General features: G+C 47.0%; 1 protein-coding gene across 1 annotated transcript; it reads right to left on the bottom strand.

Moving 5' to 3' along the window:
- Nucleotides 1-1,271: 1,271 nt before the first annotated feature.
- LOC115764743 (protein phosphatase 1 regulatory subunit 12B) lies at nucleotides 1,272-13,416 on the bottom strand. Its single transcript, XM_030707959.1, has 8 exons — nucleotides 13,354-13,416; nucleotides 12,172-12,445; nucleotides 11,759-12,071; nucleotides 9,674-11,690; nucleotides 8,844-9,631; nucleotides 2,840-3,119; nucleotides 2,659-2,779; nucleotides 1,272-1,664 (listed from the first exon to the last, which is right to left on the bottom strand). The coding sequence occupies exons 1-8, from the start codon at nucleotides 13,414-13,416 to the stop codon at nucleotides 1,282-1,284; spliced, it is 4,239 nt and encodes a 1,412-aa protein (XP_030563819.1). The 3' UTR covers nucleotides 1,272-1,281.
- Nucleotides 13,417-14,026: the final 610 nt, after the last annotated feature.

The following is a 14,026-nucleotide window of genomic DNA, read 5'->3' on the forward strand; positions in this document are numbered from 1 at the left end:
TCCATTTACAATGCACCCAATGCGAAGTGAATGCAGACGCACCGGCTGCAAAAGTCAAATGATCGGCCAGAATATACCTCCACCAAGATGAGTACCATGATATTGCCTTAAATATTAGATGATTAGTTAAGTGCTAGACTATCTACATCTAAGTCTACTAAAGCTTCAAAGCTGTCTTCTCCTGTGCATTTAACTATGGAATATGCTCATACCCTTTTAGCCAATGGTAAGAGTATAGAAACAAACAGCTTGAATGGGGCGCGCAAGCAGACAAGTAAATAAAATTCCAAATAAAGTAAAAATGTTGAAATGCCAAAGAAATGCACGGTACATGCTTTACATTTATTCATTCGCCGCCGCTGCCGCTCCTGTTGCTGTTGCTGTTGCTTTTAAGCAAGGACAAAGGCAACGAGAGCGGCAAGGAGGCGACTCCTCATGCTTGCTGCTGCTGCGTCGTGCTGGTAAGCCGAGCGTTAATAACAACGCTTATCTGTAGCATTAGCAGCGTACACAGCAATAGCAGAGGCAACAAAAAAATTTATAAAAAAAAAAATATAAAAAATAAAACAAGAAAAAAAGGATGATAATGAAAAACTGAAATAAAAGCGCAACAACAGCGCCAACAGACAAACAGCCGAATAGCCGAACAGCAAACAAAACAGAACAGAACTGAACTGAACAGTGCTGCATAGCAGAGGGAGCTGTAGGGGCTGTAGGGCCAGGGGCTGCGTGGCAGGGGGCGGCATAAGTAATTCAAGCTGCTGTTGCCGCTGACGCTGCTGGTGTGACAACTTCAACTGACAGCCGCAGCACAGAGCATAGCGCTGCGCGCCATCATCCATTATCAGCAGTTGGCCATCTTAAAGTGCTGCAAAGCAGCAAAAAACAAATAAAAAAAACACAGGAAGCGCGCGCAGGACACAAACAAAACCAAAAGCAACAACAATAATAAAAATAACAAACAAAAAAAGAGTTGAACAAAAAGTCAAAATACAAAAACGGTCGGACAGCGGGCGGTCGCACAAAAGACATAAAAAGTGAAGCAAAAATGTCGCATTGTTTTAATGCATTTGGCGCAGCGACGCTGATGCTGATGCTGATGCAGATGGTGATGGCTGATGCGTGTTGCTCTGTGGCTGATGCAGAAGCAGCGTACAAGCACGCTGCGTTTGGTAAAAGTCACGCCAAGCCACAGCAGAGAAGGCCCGCGACTGAGGCTATCTCGCATTACGTATACGCCGCGTGCTACTTGCCATTCGGATCACTGGCAGCAAAGCCTGATTACTGTGGATGTTGTTGTTGTTGTTGCTGGTGTTGTTGGTGTTGTTGTGGTTGGGTTTGCTTATGCGCCTCTTTGGTAGCGAACTGCCCCGGAGAATCCTTAACTGTGAACGTCACATAGTAGCGTTTATTGCTGTCCAACTTGTCCGCTGGCAGTGAAATTAGTTGTTTGCTCTTTCCGTGTGACAGCTCCAGAGCAACTTTGTGGCTGCACTTGCCGCTGCCGCCAAAGCCGACATCGACTCCAACGCCAACACCGACCCGCCCGCTGGAGGCGCGACCAGTGGTCAGTATTTTTGGCAGATAAAAACTGCTAACGCTGCCGGCCTTTTTGTACGGTCCAAATCCAAACTTGGGCATCGTGTGGTGATTCATCATGGGAACTGGCAGATAGCGTAAAATAGAATGAGAGAGAGAGAGAGAGAGAGATAGCGAGAGAATGAGTTATCCGAGTGAAACCTAAGATTAATGATCTGCTGCGATCGGCCTAATTAATTGAATGCCATTTTTATGAGCGCACTCGAAATGAATTTCAGCTGCCAGCATCTAGTTGACAGCCAGTTGCATTCCTGTTTGGCCACTAGAGCATGGTGGCTCGGGGGAGACATGTGTCAGGTGTCAGCGCAGTGCGAGGACACTCTGTGAAATTGCATTTAATGGAAAAAGCGTAACAAGAAAATGAAGCCAAACGCGCAGACATTTCAACTAGAATGCTGAAAGGGCAATTGCCATGAAGATGTTCCATGCATTCACTACCCTGTTGTTGTTGCATGCAGCTGCCAGCCGTCGCTCAAAGCGCATTTGGACGGATTAAGCGGGTTGTGATCCGGTATTAATGTTGTCTTGGGCGCTCTAACTGGGCGAATACACATAAAGAGCGTACACAGTATTCGGGCAGAAAAAAAATGCGTTTTTAATTTGGCATAAGCCGGACGCATCCTTTGGCCCGAGTCCCCGTCCCCGTCTACGTCCCCGTCCGTGTTCGCGCCGCATAGAAGCTATAATAAAAGTTGAAAAGCCGGAATGTGGCCAGCAAAAAGGGGCAAAGCAAAGAATATTTTTAATACGCTCGGCGCTTGGCTGCTTGGCCAAATGAATAAACTGCTCGTAATTAGGATTTATTTTAATGCTGTCGGCGCATTTGGCGCCCACGCGCGCCACTTTCATCTTTGTCTTTGAATGTTGCCCATCCGCTTGACCCACTCAGAAAGCGGCAACAAAACTGTAACAGCTCATGGCCAAGTGATTCGCCCGAGCGTCTGACCAACTGAATGGCTGACCGGCTGACCGTCTGACCATCTGGCTCTTTGTCTGCATGGCTGGTGCCATTTTTCACGCTTTTAAAGAAATGCTTAAGGGACTTAGGCATTGACTTACTGTAGGCGGCGCATGGTATGCCCGTATAGGCGTGGGCCGCATGGAGGCAACGATGTGTCTTGGTGGTGCACTGCAGCGCCTTTTCGTACGCATTGTAGTCGGGGCTTAGCCTACGCTCCGCCTGCAATTGAATGTGTCGCTTGAGCCATGTAGAAATATAAGTATAATCTGGGCTACTTACCTCCTCGTAAACCTCGTTGATGTTCTGAAAGTTGTTGGTGCCCGGCTTTTGCAGTCCCTTGAGCGTCTCGTAGAGAAACAGCTCAAAATTCTTAAACGTATATTCGCTGAAATTGTAACGCCGGAGCCTTGTGCCAGTTTCGCCGCCCAGCAGCACGCACGATTTGTGATAGTCGTCAACGGCGCGCTTTACTAGCACCGCCTCGTTCAGCTTGTTTGAGCGTATTTGTAGCGACTTGAGCTCCAGCAGATGCTGGAAGATCTTGCGCTCCATGTAGTATCTGCAAAGAGCATAAGAGCATGCAAATATGGATAGGGCGTCATGGCAACCAGCGCCAGAAAAGCGCAGCATTGTCCTCATTCCTCCCCATTTCTGGCATCTCATCATCATCAGAAGCTTTGCCAGCTAGCGCATAAAATAAATGTTTGCAAATGTACGTAAATTGTCATTTTGATATTTTGCGAGGCAAACAAAGGCCGCGCCTGCTGTGCCGTCTGCCTGTGCCTGACATAGCTCGAGGCCCAAAAGGAGCCCAACGCGGCGCCCGAACCCCTAGCAGGAAACACAATGCGCACAATACGCGAACGCAATAAAAGGCATCATGTTATTAAAATTTCAAAAATACTAAAGTGCGTTCGCGCAAAACAAAAATTGTATTAATAATTGAGAGAGCACATAAAGCGGAGCATGTCGAAATTAAAGCCACCAGAGGCCCTGGCATAACAAGCAATCGACAAATTTCACCAAAAACCTAAAAATTGTTCAAATAATGAAGTAGTTAGGCGGTGGCCCGGCTGCTTAGCCAGGCAGCCGCCTGGCTGAGCTTAAAGATCTCACTGGCTCCGGCTGCACACTTGAAACTTTGCAAATCAACCGCCGGCTCTGAGACTTTTGACAGCGCCCCGGGCAATGTATTTTCCCAAAAACTGAGCAAATTTGTCGAGTGCACTCAGCACAGCGCAGCGCTGAGCGGCGTTCCAAACTTGTTTATGCATTGAGTCGAACGGGCTGGGTTGGGGTGGTACTGCGACTGCGGGTGGGAAAGTGTCGCGAATTGGCTGGCAATTTATACAGTTGCCGCTTGACACTGTTCGCCACTTGGGTGCACTGCGAAATTATGCGAAACAATTTCGACTTTGAAACAAATACGGTGCGCAAAACCTCGAACCAACCAACGATTGGACAACTAACAGAGCTGGCAGCAGGTAAAAGTGCTGCTTCTTCTGCCTTCGTCTGCGCTTCAACCTAAAAGTGGTCATTGGCTAGCAAAAACTGCGTGGCAAATTGCCCCTTAAACTGGCCTGAAAAGCCGCACCGGGCGACGATGTTGATGAAATCTCAGGCTGCTAAGCTGCCAGCGGGATTTTGCGCCACAGCCAACAGATCCGGCAAACCACAGCTCCTTGGCCATTGCTCTTGCATCCATTTGGCTGCTCCGGCCATTCTCGCCCCGTCATCTCCATCTTCAGCTCTGTCTCCGAGTGGAGCTTCAATGCTGCTTGTTTGCCGCAGCGCTTTTCAATTTTACGCCTCGCTTTGGCTTCGTTCAGCTGTGCCTTAATTCTTTGCTCGACTTTCCTTTGCAAAACTATTTGTGCCTCGCACTTTTTTGCCTTGCCCAACGATTGCCTTTTTTTTTAATATTTTTTTTTTCGCAAGTGCAAATAGTTTTTCCACCAGTGTCCTTGGCACATTTTTTGTATTTTTATTTATTTTTCTTCTTTTTTTTGCCGCTGGTTTCAGTGTTGCCGCCGCTGTTGCTACTGCTGCTGCTGATTTCCGTTTCCGTTTTACGTTCGCTTAGCAGAACTTTCATTGCATTTTCTTGTGCGCGTTGATTTCGTGTGCTACATTTTTCAGTGACCGACTCACTGTCACGCCCACTACCTCCATGACACCCAGCCGCCGTGCAACCCTGCAAGCCCTACCATCCCTGCCACCCCAACGCCGGCGGCATCCTGTTTGTGACACAAATTTGACAAGCAAAAAGTGCGCTCAGCACCAAAGTGGATGGAGTGGAACACGGCCCAAGGGGGCGTGGCACGAGCGTGCGGCATGTGGCGCAGGCGGCTGTTGACAGCGGCAGTGACAACGAAATGCAAAGAAATTAAGTGCGTCACGAGCTGAACTAGCAACAACAACAACAACAACAACAACAACAGCAACAACAAAAAGAAATCTGTGCCCACCGGCAATTTAAATGCAAAAAAAAAAAAACAAATAAAACAAAAGCAAACCGAAGTGCACAGCATTTAAGAAGACTTCACTTTCCAATTGCGTGTGGACACTTGGGCAGCCTTTTGTACAATGTATTTGCGCCCTTTTGCCAAAAACGAAAGACTGTGAAAATCCATGCAGACCATGCCTAAACAAGGAAGTTCCTCAACCAGCGAAACGGAGCTCGACAAAAGCTCTTCATCTGTGGATTTGGTTTTTGAAAAAGGGAAAAACGGAAAACTTTCTCGCCTCATTTTTCATCGAAGCCTAAGTTGTTTTTGGCAGGAGCTCAAAAGTTTGAAGAGCGCTGCTTTGAAAGCTCTGCATCTGCAAAGAGGATCTCCCCTGGGAGAGGTGGTAGAAATGGAAGCTTTTCATTCCAGAGGCGAAATTGAAACGCTTTGCTTGCAGTGGTAATTTAATTCCAGGTAAAATGCTTGTACTTCCAAGTTTTTACTTGCATCTAACCTGAAGAGTTATAATATACCATCTGTTACAGTGTTTTAAATAAACAAATTTGATCAAAAGCTAGCACATTAGTAAGTGAAAGGAAAAATAAATAAAATAGGATAATTGAGCCTTGCTGAGGTCGGCTGAGCCTTGGCAAAACGAAATCCAAATATTTAACAATGTCAATTACGTGAGCGCACATTATAAATCCCAAATCTCACCTGTGCTGTTGGGACACGCACACAGGCAGAGCACACACAGAGATACACACGCACTGCTGGCAAGTTATTTGTTTAATTTATGCGCCAGATAAAATTTTAATCTCTTCGGAGCCAAAGCGAAAAACAAAATAAAGGTGGCTACGTACCAAAAAAAAAAAGTTTGCAAAATAAAATAAAATATAAAACAACAACCAACATGCGACTGATATAAATAAAATTCTCTATTTACACACTTTTCATGGTGTTTAGCATCGCTGGCAGCACAGCTGTCCGCCAGTCCAGAGCCAACCTGTACCTAGCCCAGATTATTCTACCGGGTGCTTTAGATTTACTTCTTTTTTTTGTTTTTTTTTTTTTTTTTTTTTGCCAACCAGCACAACTGACTGCCGCCGCCCCCTTGTGGATTTTGTTGGATTTTTATGTATTTTACAAGAATTAATTGACTCACACTGCCGACTTGTTAAAAATTTTGTTATTCGTGGTGAGTAAGACGCTTGTTTAACTTGGCGAACATTGCGTATAAGCCGCATACTATTTGCATTGGTCTCCCGTTCGCTCATCTGATATTCATACTCGGCGGAAAAAGTTGCTTTCAGTTTGGCTTATGCAAACCGAACGAGCGGGCCGCGTAAATATTTTCATTAGTCAAGTGGAAAATATTATGTATTTATGAAATGCGTTTTCTTACCCACTTGTGCCGAATGCTTGCAAATTTATTCATAGGCATCGGGGGCAGATTACGGAAATTAATAAAATTGTGATTACTCAAATTTAATTAAGTTTTTGCCAAGTCTATGCTTATGCCCTTTGCAAATCCCAAAAATACAATTACAATTGACTTTTGCTGCTCTTGAATCCGCCGTGGCTCAAAACAATTTAATTGCCTAAATGAAAGTCAACAGCAGATAAATACAATAGTACACAGCCCACACGTTTCCAGCTTTAAAACTAATTTGATGTAGTCAAGTAAGCATCGACATTTTAATCCTTTCGTCGCCAGGATATCCGCTACAAGGTCTCTAACAGCCGTTGAACTAATGCTGCGTTTTGCATGTTTGCGCCTTAAAAATTCGCCGCTAATCTGCGTTAATTCCACTTACAATTAGCATTAGCGCCTTGTAAATGAAGACGCCGACTTTGCCACCGACTGCAAGCTGCGTCCCATTTTAATGTTTTGAACCAGTTTTTGTATAAACAAAGCTCTCACCGCAGGTGGGCGTTGGCCGTTGGCTCAGAGGTGAGCGGGTCGTGGGCGTTGCCACTTAATTAAAATGCGCAACTCTTTGCCGGAAATGAGCATTTCAACTAATGACAAGAGCCTGGGGCCTCCGAGATTTCCAGCCGTTCGTATAAATTAAAATAAATTAGCTATAAGAAACAAGTGCGGCGCCGTAATGTACAAACTAATTTAATACTCTGCAAACTCACGTATATGGAATATAACATAGCCATGTCGTTATCGTAACAGTTCAACGAGAAAAGGCCGAAAGTTTAATTTGAATTTTGATTTATATCTAAACACATGTAAAATAGTTACAGTCGGAAACTTTGCTTCCAGTGCAATAACAATAACTGGAGCAGCAGAATTATTATAAATACAATTTACATTAGCTTTAAGTTTGTGAGATACACAAATTTAGCTTGCGGGCTAAAAGTGGATTAAGCGAATCTTTTCCTACATATTTCACTGACGTTTATTTCATATATAATTCCAACATGTGTAGCCCTTGCCAAGCCTATCGCAGCGGAGTTTACATCCAATCAATATACTCTCTTTCTCTTTGCGCATAGAGTATAGAGCGAGGAATCAACTTTCTCTTTGGGACTTTAAAGGGTCTTAGTTATTTAAAGTTAACAAAAAGTTACTTTTAATTAAATAAATAACATGTTTACATACTACAAAGTTTAGCTTGGAGCGGGCCTCATATTCTAGCACCCCTTGAAAAAATGCCCAAAAAGGCACAAAACCAAAAAAATATGCTGCACTTTTTTGGCAAAAGCCACAAATTTTGCCCGATTCTTTTTTTAAATATTCCGAATTAAGATCCGCAAGCTGAAACCCGAAACGTCATCAACCAAATGTTTGACCTCATCTTTGACAAGGTAGGAATATATTTTCCGAAAGTTGTGAAACATCTCTCATCATCTTTAAAAATAATATTAAGGTCGATTTGTTGATAAGTAAAAAAGTTTCATAGACAAGTTTTTCTCAATCAAGTTGTTGGTTGTAAGCATGGGCTTGTAATGGGACTACAAGGAATTCTCGTACTATAAAAGTCCTTATTTAAACATTTAATTAAATAATTAAATTTATTTATAATGTTGATCAGGATGCTAAAATATCTCGTCTGAATATATCATTGATATATATCAATTTAGAATCTATTATGTAACTAATCAATTTTCAATAGTGAAAACGAAAATCGGCTCAATCATAAATAAGTTACTATGAATTAATTATTGTCAGTCTTTAAGAGTAAAATGCCCTAGATTAGTCAGTACTCCGTACATATGTATGCAGCATGATAATGAGCAGCACTTGTTAAAATTACGTTTTAATCTATTGTGGGCACGCGGTCATCGTTAATGCCCAAGTACATGGAGGATGGACATTAATGCCGCGTTTATTGCCTTTAACCGCATTATGATAACTTTAAAGCGCGCATTTTTATGGCAACCGGAAGCTGGGCAATTTATTTGTTGGCCTGGACAACAATGGCGCCGCCTCTCTGACCACGTTAAAAAATGAGAAATGTTCCCAAGGCTACTAAGTGCCCAACTAAATTAACTTTAAGGCGGCCCGGCTGACACTGGGACAGAGACTGAGACTCTGGCGCCCGCCCCTTTGATTACATTAAATGGACGGCGGCTGCGGCCGCTCACAGACGCGTGCGTGATATAATGCGAACCCACGAGCCTCAATGCTCGACAGTTGGACGTTCAAGTTGATTAAAATCAAGCATCAAGTAAATAAATCTACCGCCGAAAAGGCATCCAGGCGGTCCAGGCTGCCGCCACATCAACTGCGTGGTGATTAATTTAAATGAATGAATCTTGGCCACTGGCCATTAAAATTGTGACGAATCAGTTACCCGAAATCTGGTCTGTGGACTCACCTGCGAATATTCCGCTGGATGGAGCGTGTCACGGCGCCCATGTCACAGGCGCCCTTGTCTCCCGGCTTTCGATTCTCCAGGCGACTGCTACAGGAGCGTCCGTCCAGGGTCGCATAGATGGGTCGGCGCGGCATGGCCGTATGGGCTGTGCGCGGTGTAGGTATTTTGGTGCGCTCCGCACGTGGACTGGGCTCGAAGCCGGAGTCCTGATCTTTGCTGGTGGTGGCCAAGGCGACATTGCTCTCTCGCGACTCCTGTGCGCTCTTCCAATTGCTGCGCGTCTTGGCACCGCTGCGCACGCGCTTTTTCAGGCGACGCTTGCGCCCGTTGGCCAGCCCATCATAGACACCAGCAGCTGCAGTGGCGTCGCTGGTGGCGCCTTGCTCGCCGCCAACACCATGGCGAGCTCCACTGCTCAGAAAGCGGCGAAGGGCACTGTCGTGCTCCGGATCAATGTCGTCTGCATCGTCATCGTCTGCGGCATCATCAAATTCTTCGTATTCGTCAGGCTTGTCCAGCTCGGATGCACTGGGCAGCTTGGAGCTGGCGGTGCCATCGTGCACCACTTGAAAGACTTGATTGCTGCCACTGTACTTAACATCGTGTGGACGCGGCGAATCCTCCAAATCGGCAATGGAGTCGTCGCTCTTAAGCACTTGGAAGCTCGATTTACGTTCGGGTTCATCGGAGACTGGCACAACAGCAGCCGCAGGCTCATCATCAGCCGAGTCGGAGGGCAGCAGTGTAAAGGAGCGTCTTGACTCCTGTTCCCGTTGTGGTGGCTGTTCCTCGTGCTGTTCCTGCTTCTGTTGCTGCTGCTGCTGCTGCACCTGTTGCTGTTGTTGTTGCTGTTGGGACTGCGGCTTTTGCTGTGGATTATAGGGCTCAGCTTGGGGTTTGGGGGGAGTTGACGGAGGCAACGCCTTTGTCTCACATTCAGGCTCTATCGCTATATGCTCCAATTTTTTGCCAGCCTCTGCTGCGGTTGCTAAGGGTTGCGGCTGTGGCAGCGCCTCTAACTTTGGTTGCTCGGCTGTCGGTGGCTTCGCAACTGGCGCGTCAGCAGATGGATGCGGTAAGGACGTGCTGGCAGTGGGTGGTTCGGCAGGCGCTACGGGATCTCCACTATGATTATTCTTAACCCCATTCAATGGCAGCATTTGCTGTACAGCTTCCGATGTATTCTCGACAGATGCTTCTTCAGTAGAACTCTTTGACTCGCTGCTCAATGCCGTGGCAGCTATTGTGATCATATGTTCGACCTCAGTGGTGACCAATTTGGTGTCCTCCTCGCTTAGCTCGTGCTTTGCAGCTCTCTCGGCCTCTGCAGGCGTAGTCGCAGTTACAGTCGCCGTTTCGCCTCCTGGTACCACATCGAAGGACTTTGAGGATTGCAACTCTGCATCATGATGCACATCCACTTGGGTAACCACCGACTTGGCTGATTCCTGCTCCTCATCCGTTAGCTCCAAGCCATGGCCTTCTGTCACCTCCAAGTTGTCCGGCTCCACAGCCGCTACCTTGTCGCCTTTGGCACTCTGCGGCGGCGATTTGATAAAGGTGCCCTCCTTGGTAGCCGTTGGCGTGGCCGGCTGTGTCTGATCCTTGCCTGCAGCTTGAGGTGGCTGTGGACTGTCGGGTTTATCCTGCAATGGGGACACTTTGTGCTCGCCCTTTTTCGGCGTACTGTTTCCCTGCTCGCTGCCATCCTCCTCGCTGCCAGGCAGCTCCTTGCGCCTGTGCGAGGGTGTAGAGCGCTTGCGCGGCACGACACGCTGTTTCTGGCGCTTGTGATAGCAGCAATTCTCGCAGGAGTCCTCATCATCCTCGTCGTTCTCGCCATCACTGGTGCTGGCATAGCGCTCCCTGGACTGATAGCGCCGACTGATTTCAATGTTGCTCTTGGAGCGGCAAATGTCGCTACACTTCTTATGTTGGCCCTCGCCGCAGCTGTTGGTGCGCCGGCGTAGCTGGCGGCGCTTATGCCCTTGGCATGTATGCACCAGACGCTGCTCCTTTCGATATGACTGCTCCGTGCAGCTGCACTCATCTTTCTCCTGCTCCTCCCCAGCACCAACAGCAAGGCCACCATCAGAATCGCTGCGCCTGAGATACACTACGTATTTCTTGGAGCTACGTAGATCGTGCAACTCCTCTTTTTCCATATACTTCAGAGGTCGCACCAGATCCGCTGCGTTACTCTCGTGAAAGGGATTGCCGCGACGAGCAGCCAGCCGAAGCTTGTTGGATGGCTGCCCACCTTGCGACTGCAGGAACTTGGCCGTGGAGCGATGACCACGCTGCAGTGCACAGTCCAGCGGGGTCAGCACAAGGCCCCGGGAATTGCGATAGAGCGCATTAACATCGCCCCCATGGTCCAGCAACAGCTTGCACATGTCCGTATAGTCGTTTGCAGCTGCAATGTGCAGCAGGCTGCGCCCGTCGTTGCTGGTGGTGTTCACCTGCTTGGGTCGTTGGGACAGGAGCCATTCGAGTAGCTCACGTCGGCCGGAGGCGGCCGCCTCGTGCATTGGCAGATCACCTTTGGCATTGCGCAGCCAGAGATTAGCGCCGCGCTCCTTCAGCAGCTTCAACGTTTCGAACTGGCCCTTGGAGCAGCCGCAGTGTGCGGGCGTGCGACCCTTGCGGTCCTGCCGATTGGGATCTGCTTCCAAGTCGAGCAGACGTGCCGTGGCATCCGCATGGCCAAGCGTCACGGCGTAATGCAACGCCGTGCAGCCGTTGGTGTCTATGAGATCTGTGGGCGCGCCACACAGGCTTATCAGCGTGTCGATGCACTCGGTGTGGCCACGCGAGCCAGCGCAGTGGAGCGCGGTGAGACCATCCCTGCAAGGAAAGCAAAGAATGTTACAATGTCCCAACAGAAGATCAAAGCAAATGGTGGCTCAACCCACTTATCGGCACTCTCTACACGTGCGCCCGCCTTCACCAGGGCTATAACCGCTTTGGCCGAGCCCGCCGAGGCGGCCCATAGCAACGGCTGCCGTCCATCCTTGTCCTGAACATCGACGCTGCTCTGCGGATGGGCCAGCAGTATGCCAAGAATCTCAAGGGCCAACTTGCTCGAATTGGACTTCAGCTTGTTGTCGTAACTGGCGCCGCACATTTGTGCCGCATAGTGCAGGGGCGTGCCGCCGTTAACATCGGGCTGGGCCACACTTGCACCGGCTGCCAGAACTGCCCGCAATGCCTCAATTTCGCCACATACTGCAAAAGCAAAGTCAGTTTGTTATTCAATGTGCTGAAGGCAAATATAGTACATAATTGCGGTGGGTGGGTGGTTGGGGAGTGGGTAGTGTATGCTTACCCGTGGCCCAGTGCACCACCGAGTGGCCTTCATTGTCCACCGCGTTCACATCGGCTTTGTTCGCTAGCAGCAAATTGACCATCGCCAAATTGCCCTGAATAACAGCCAAGTGAAGCGGCGTGAAGCCATCCTCATCGGCAGACTCCAGCAGCTCTGGAGCTGCAATCGCAATGCTTGCGGCCGCCACGAGGTCGCGCGTCTGCTCCAAATCCTGCGCGGCACAATAATGCAGCGCGTTGCGGTTGCTACGGTCACGCTGCCGTAGCAGTTGGGGCTGCAAGAAAAGAATTTGAGTTATTCACTTGTGCCAGCTTGTGTTTTGAATACATTATTTATTCATTCATTCAAACATGCAGCTTTTTGTAGCTACCTTCAAAAAGGCAAACTCTTTAAAATAAATTAAAGCTTATCAATTCAGTTGCGCGCGAGAATCGCAATACAGCCGCCAGCTACAGCTGCAGAAGCCGTTGCAGCTGCAGCCGGGAAGCGATTAATAAACTAATTAAAATGTCATTTGCATTCTGCAAAAATATTTGCCACAGGCAGAGTATCTCACGGCGCATACTGCGGAATAATAAATTGTGCAATTATGAATAGCATCACGCTTATTGGCAGCTCAGGCGTCAAACGAGCGCAAACTATAATTGCAGTCAAATGTTTTACTCGCTTTTCCCCCAATTATTATTATTTTTTATTTGTTTTCTTTTTTTGTTTGTTTGCTGTAATTTATTTATGTTAATATTTATTCAAATATGCGATCGTCCCTTGTTATTATGGGCCGCATGTAATTCAATATTTTATTTTACACCAAATTGTCGAGCTGCTGCGCTCGACTTTAAAATTGATAATTAAACATATTTTCGCGTTAATCACGTGCAAATTGTGCGCGACTATCAATAATTAAAAATTACTTTTCATCTGCGGCCCGCTTGCGGCCGTCGCTTGTTAGTAACTAAAGCAACAATGGCCACAACCAACGGCAACAAAAATAAACAAACAAATACAGGTTTCGCAGTTGGCAGTTGGCGTCCCTTTGAAAGTGCAAGTGGCCACTACGGTTGCGCCTGGCAACGTGGTGAGTTGCACCTGCCACCTCACGCCTCACACCTGCCGCCTGACACCTGCTGCCTACATGCACGAGGTGTATTTCGACGATCCCCGAGTGCCACCAAGTGCAATTACCAAATTCACATTGGCCATTTTGGCGCGCAGCACGATATCGAACTCCAATGGGCTGGAGAACATTTTAACGAGTACTTTCAAGCGGCGCGTCGCCTGTTCCGCGTGTCAAAACATGTCAAGTGCACAAAAAATACTGTCGCCGCCGTCGAGCACTATGCGAAAACTTTACTCGCCGCCGTCGCAATGCGAACAACTTCAGCAGCAGCAGCACGCAAGCCGAAAAATGCTCAAGTGAAAAAAGGCTAAATCATCGGCTTAGCGCCAATTTACACGACAACGGAGAGACTAGTGGGCCAAGCTATAGAGTCAAACTTAATAGTCCTTTTAACACTCTAAACGTAAACAAGAAGCAAATAAACTTATAAGTATCTAAAATTGATCGTCATCCTTCTAAAGTAATCCTATAAATAAATTTGATATATAGAAAATGTTTTATAATATACAAAATTCTTGTCCATTCCTCACAGCTAAATCGTTGCAAGATTAATAAGATTAGATATTAATAATAAATTATTTAAAATACGAAAAATCTGTTCCAGGTGCATAATAATTCGGTAAAAATTCATATTTGCAGAACATGAGGGAATATTTAACGGATTTTTACCAGCATAAAATTAAGTCAAATTTAATACTGCGAATGCTACAATACAAGATCACAATTCTGCAAGTCTAG

Source organism: Drosophila novamexicana, unplaced genomic scaffold (assembly GCF_003285875.2).
Source record: "Drosophila novamexicana strain 15010-1031.04,08,12 unplaced genomic scaffold, DnovRS2.1 tig00000870-arrow-arrow-pilon, whole genome shotgun sequence".
Lineage (NCBI taxonomy): Eukaryota > Metazoa > Arthropoda > Insecta > Diptera > Drosophilidae > Drosophila > Drosophila novamexicana.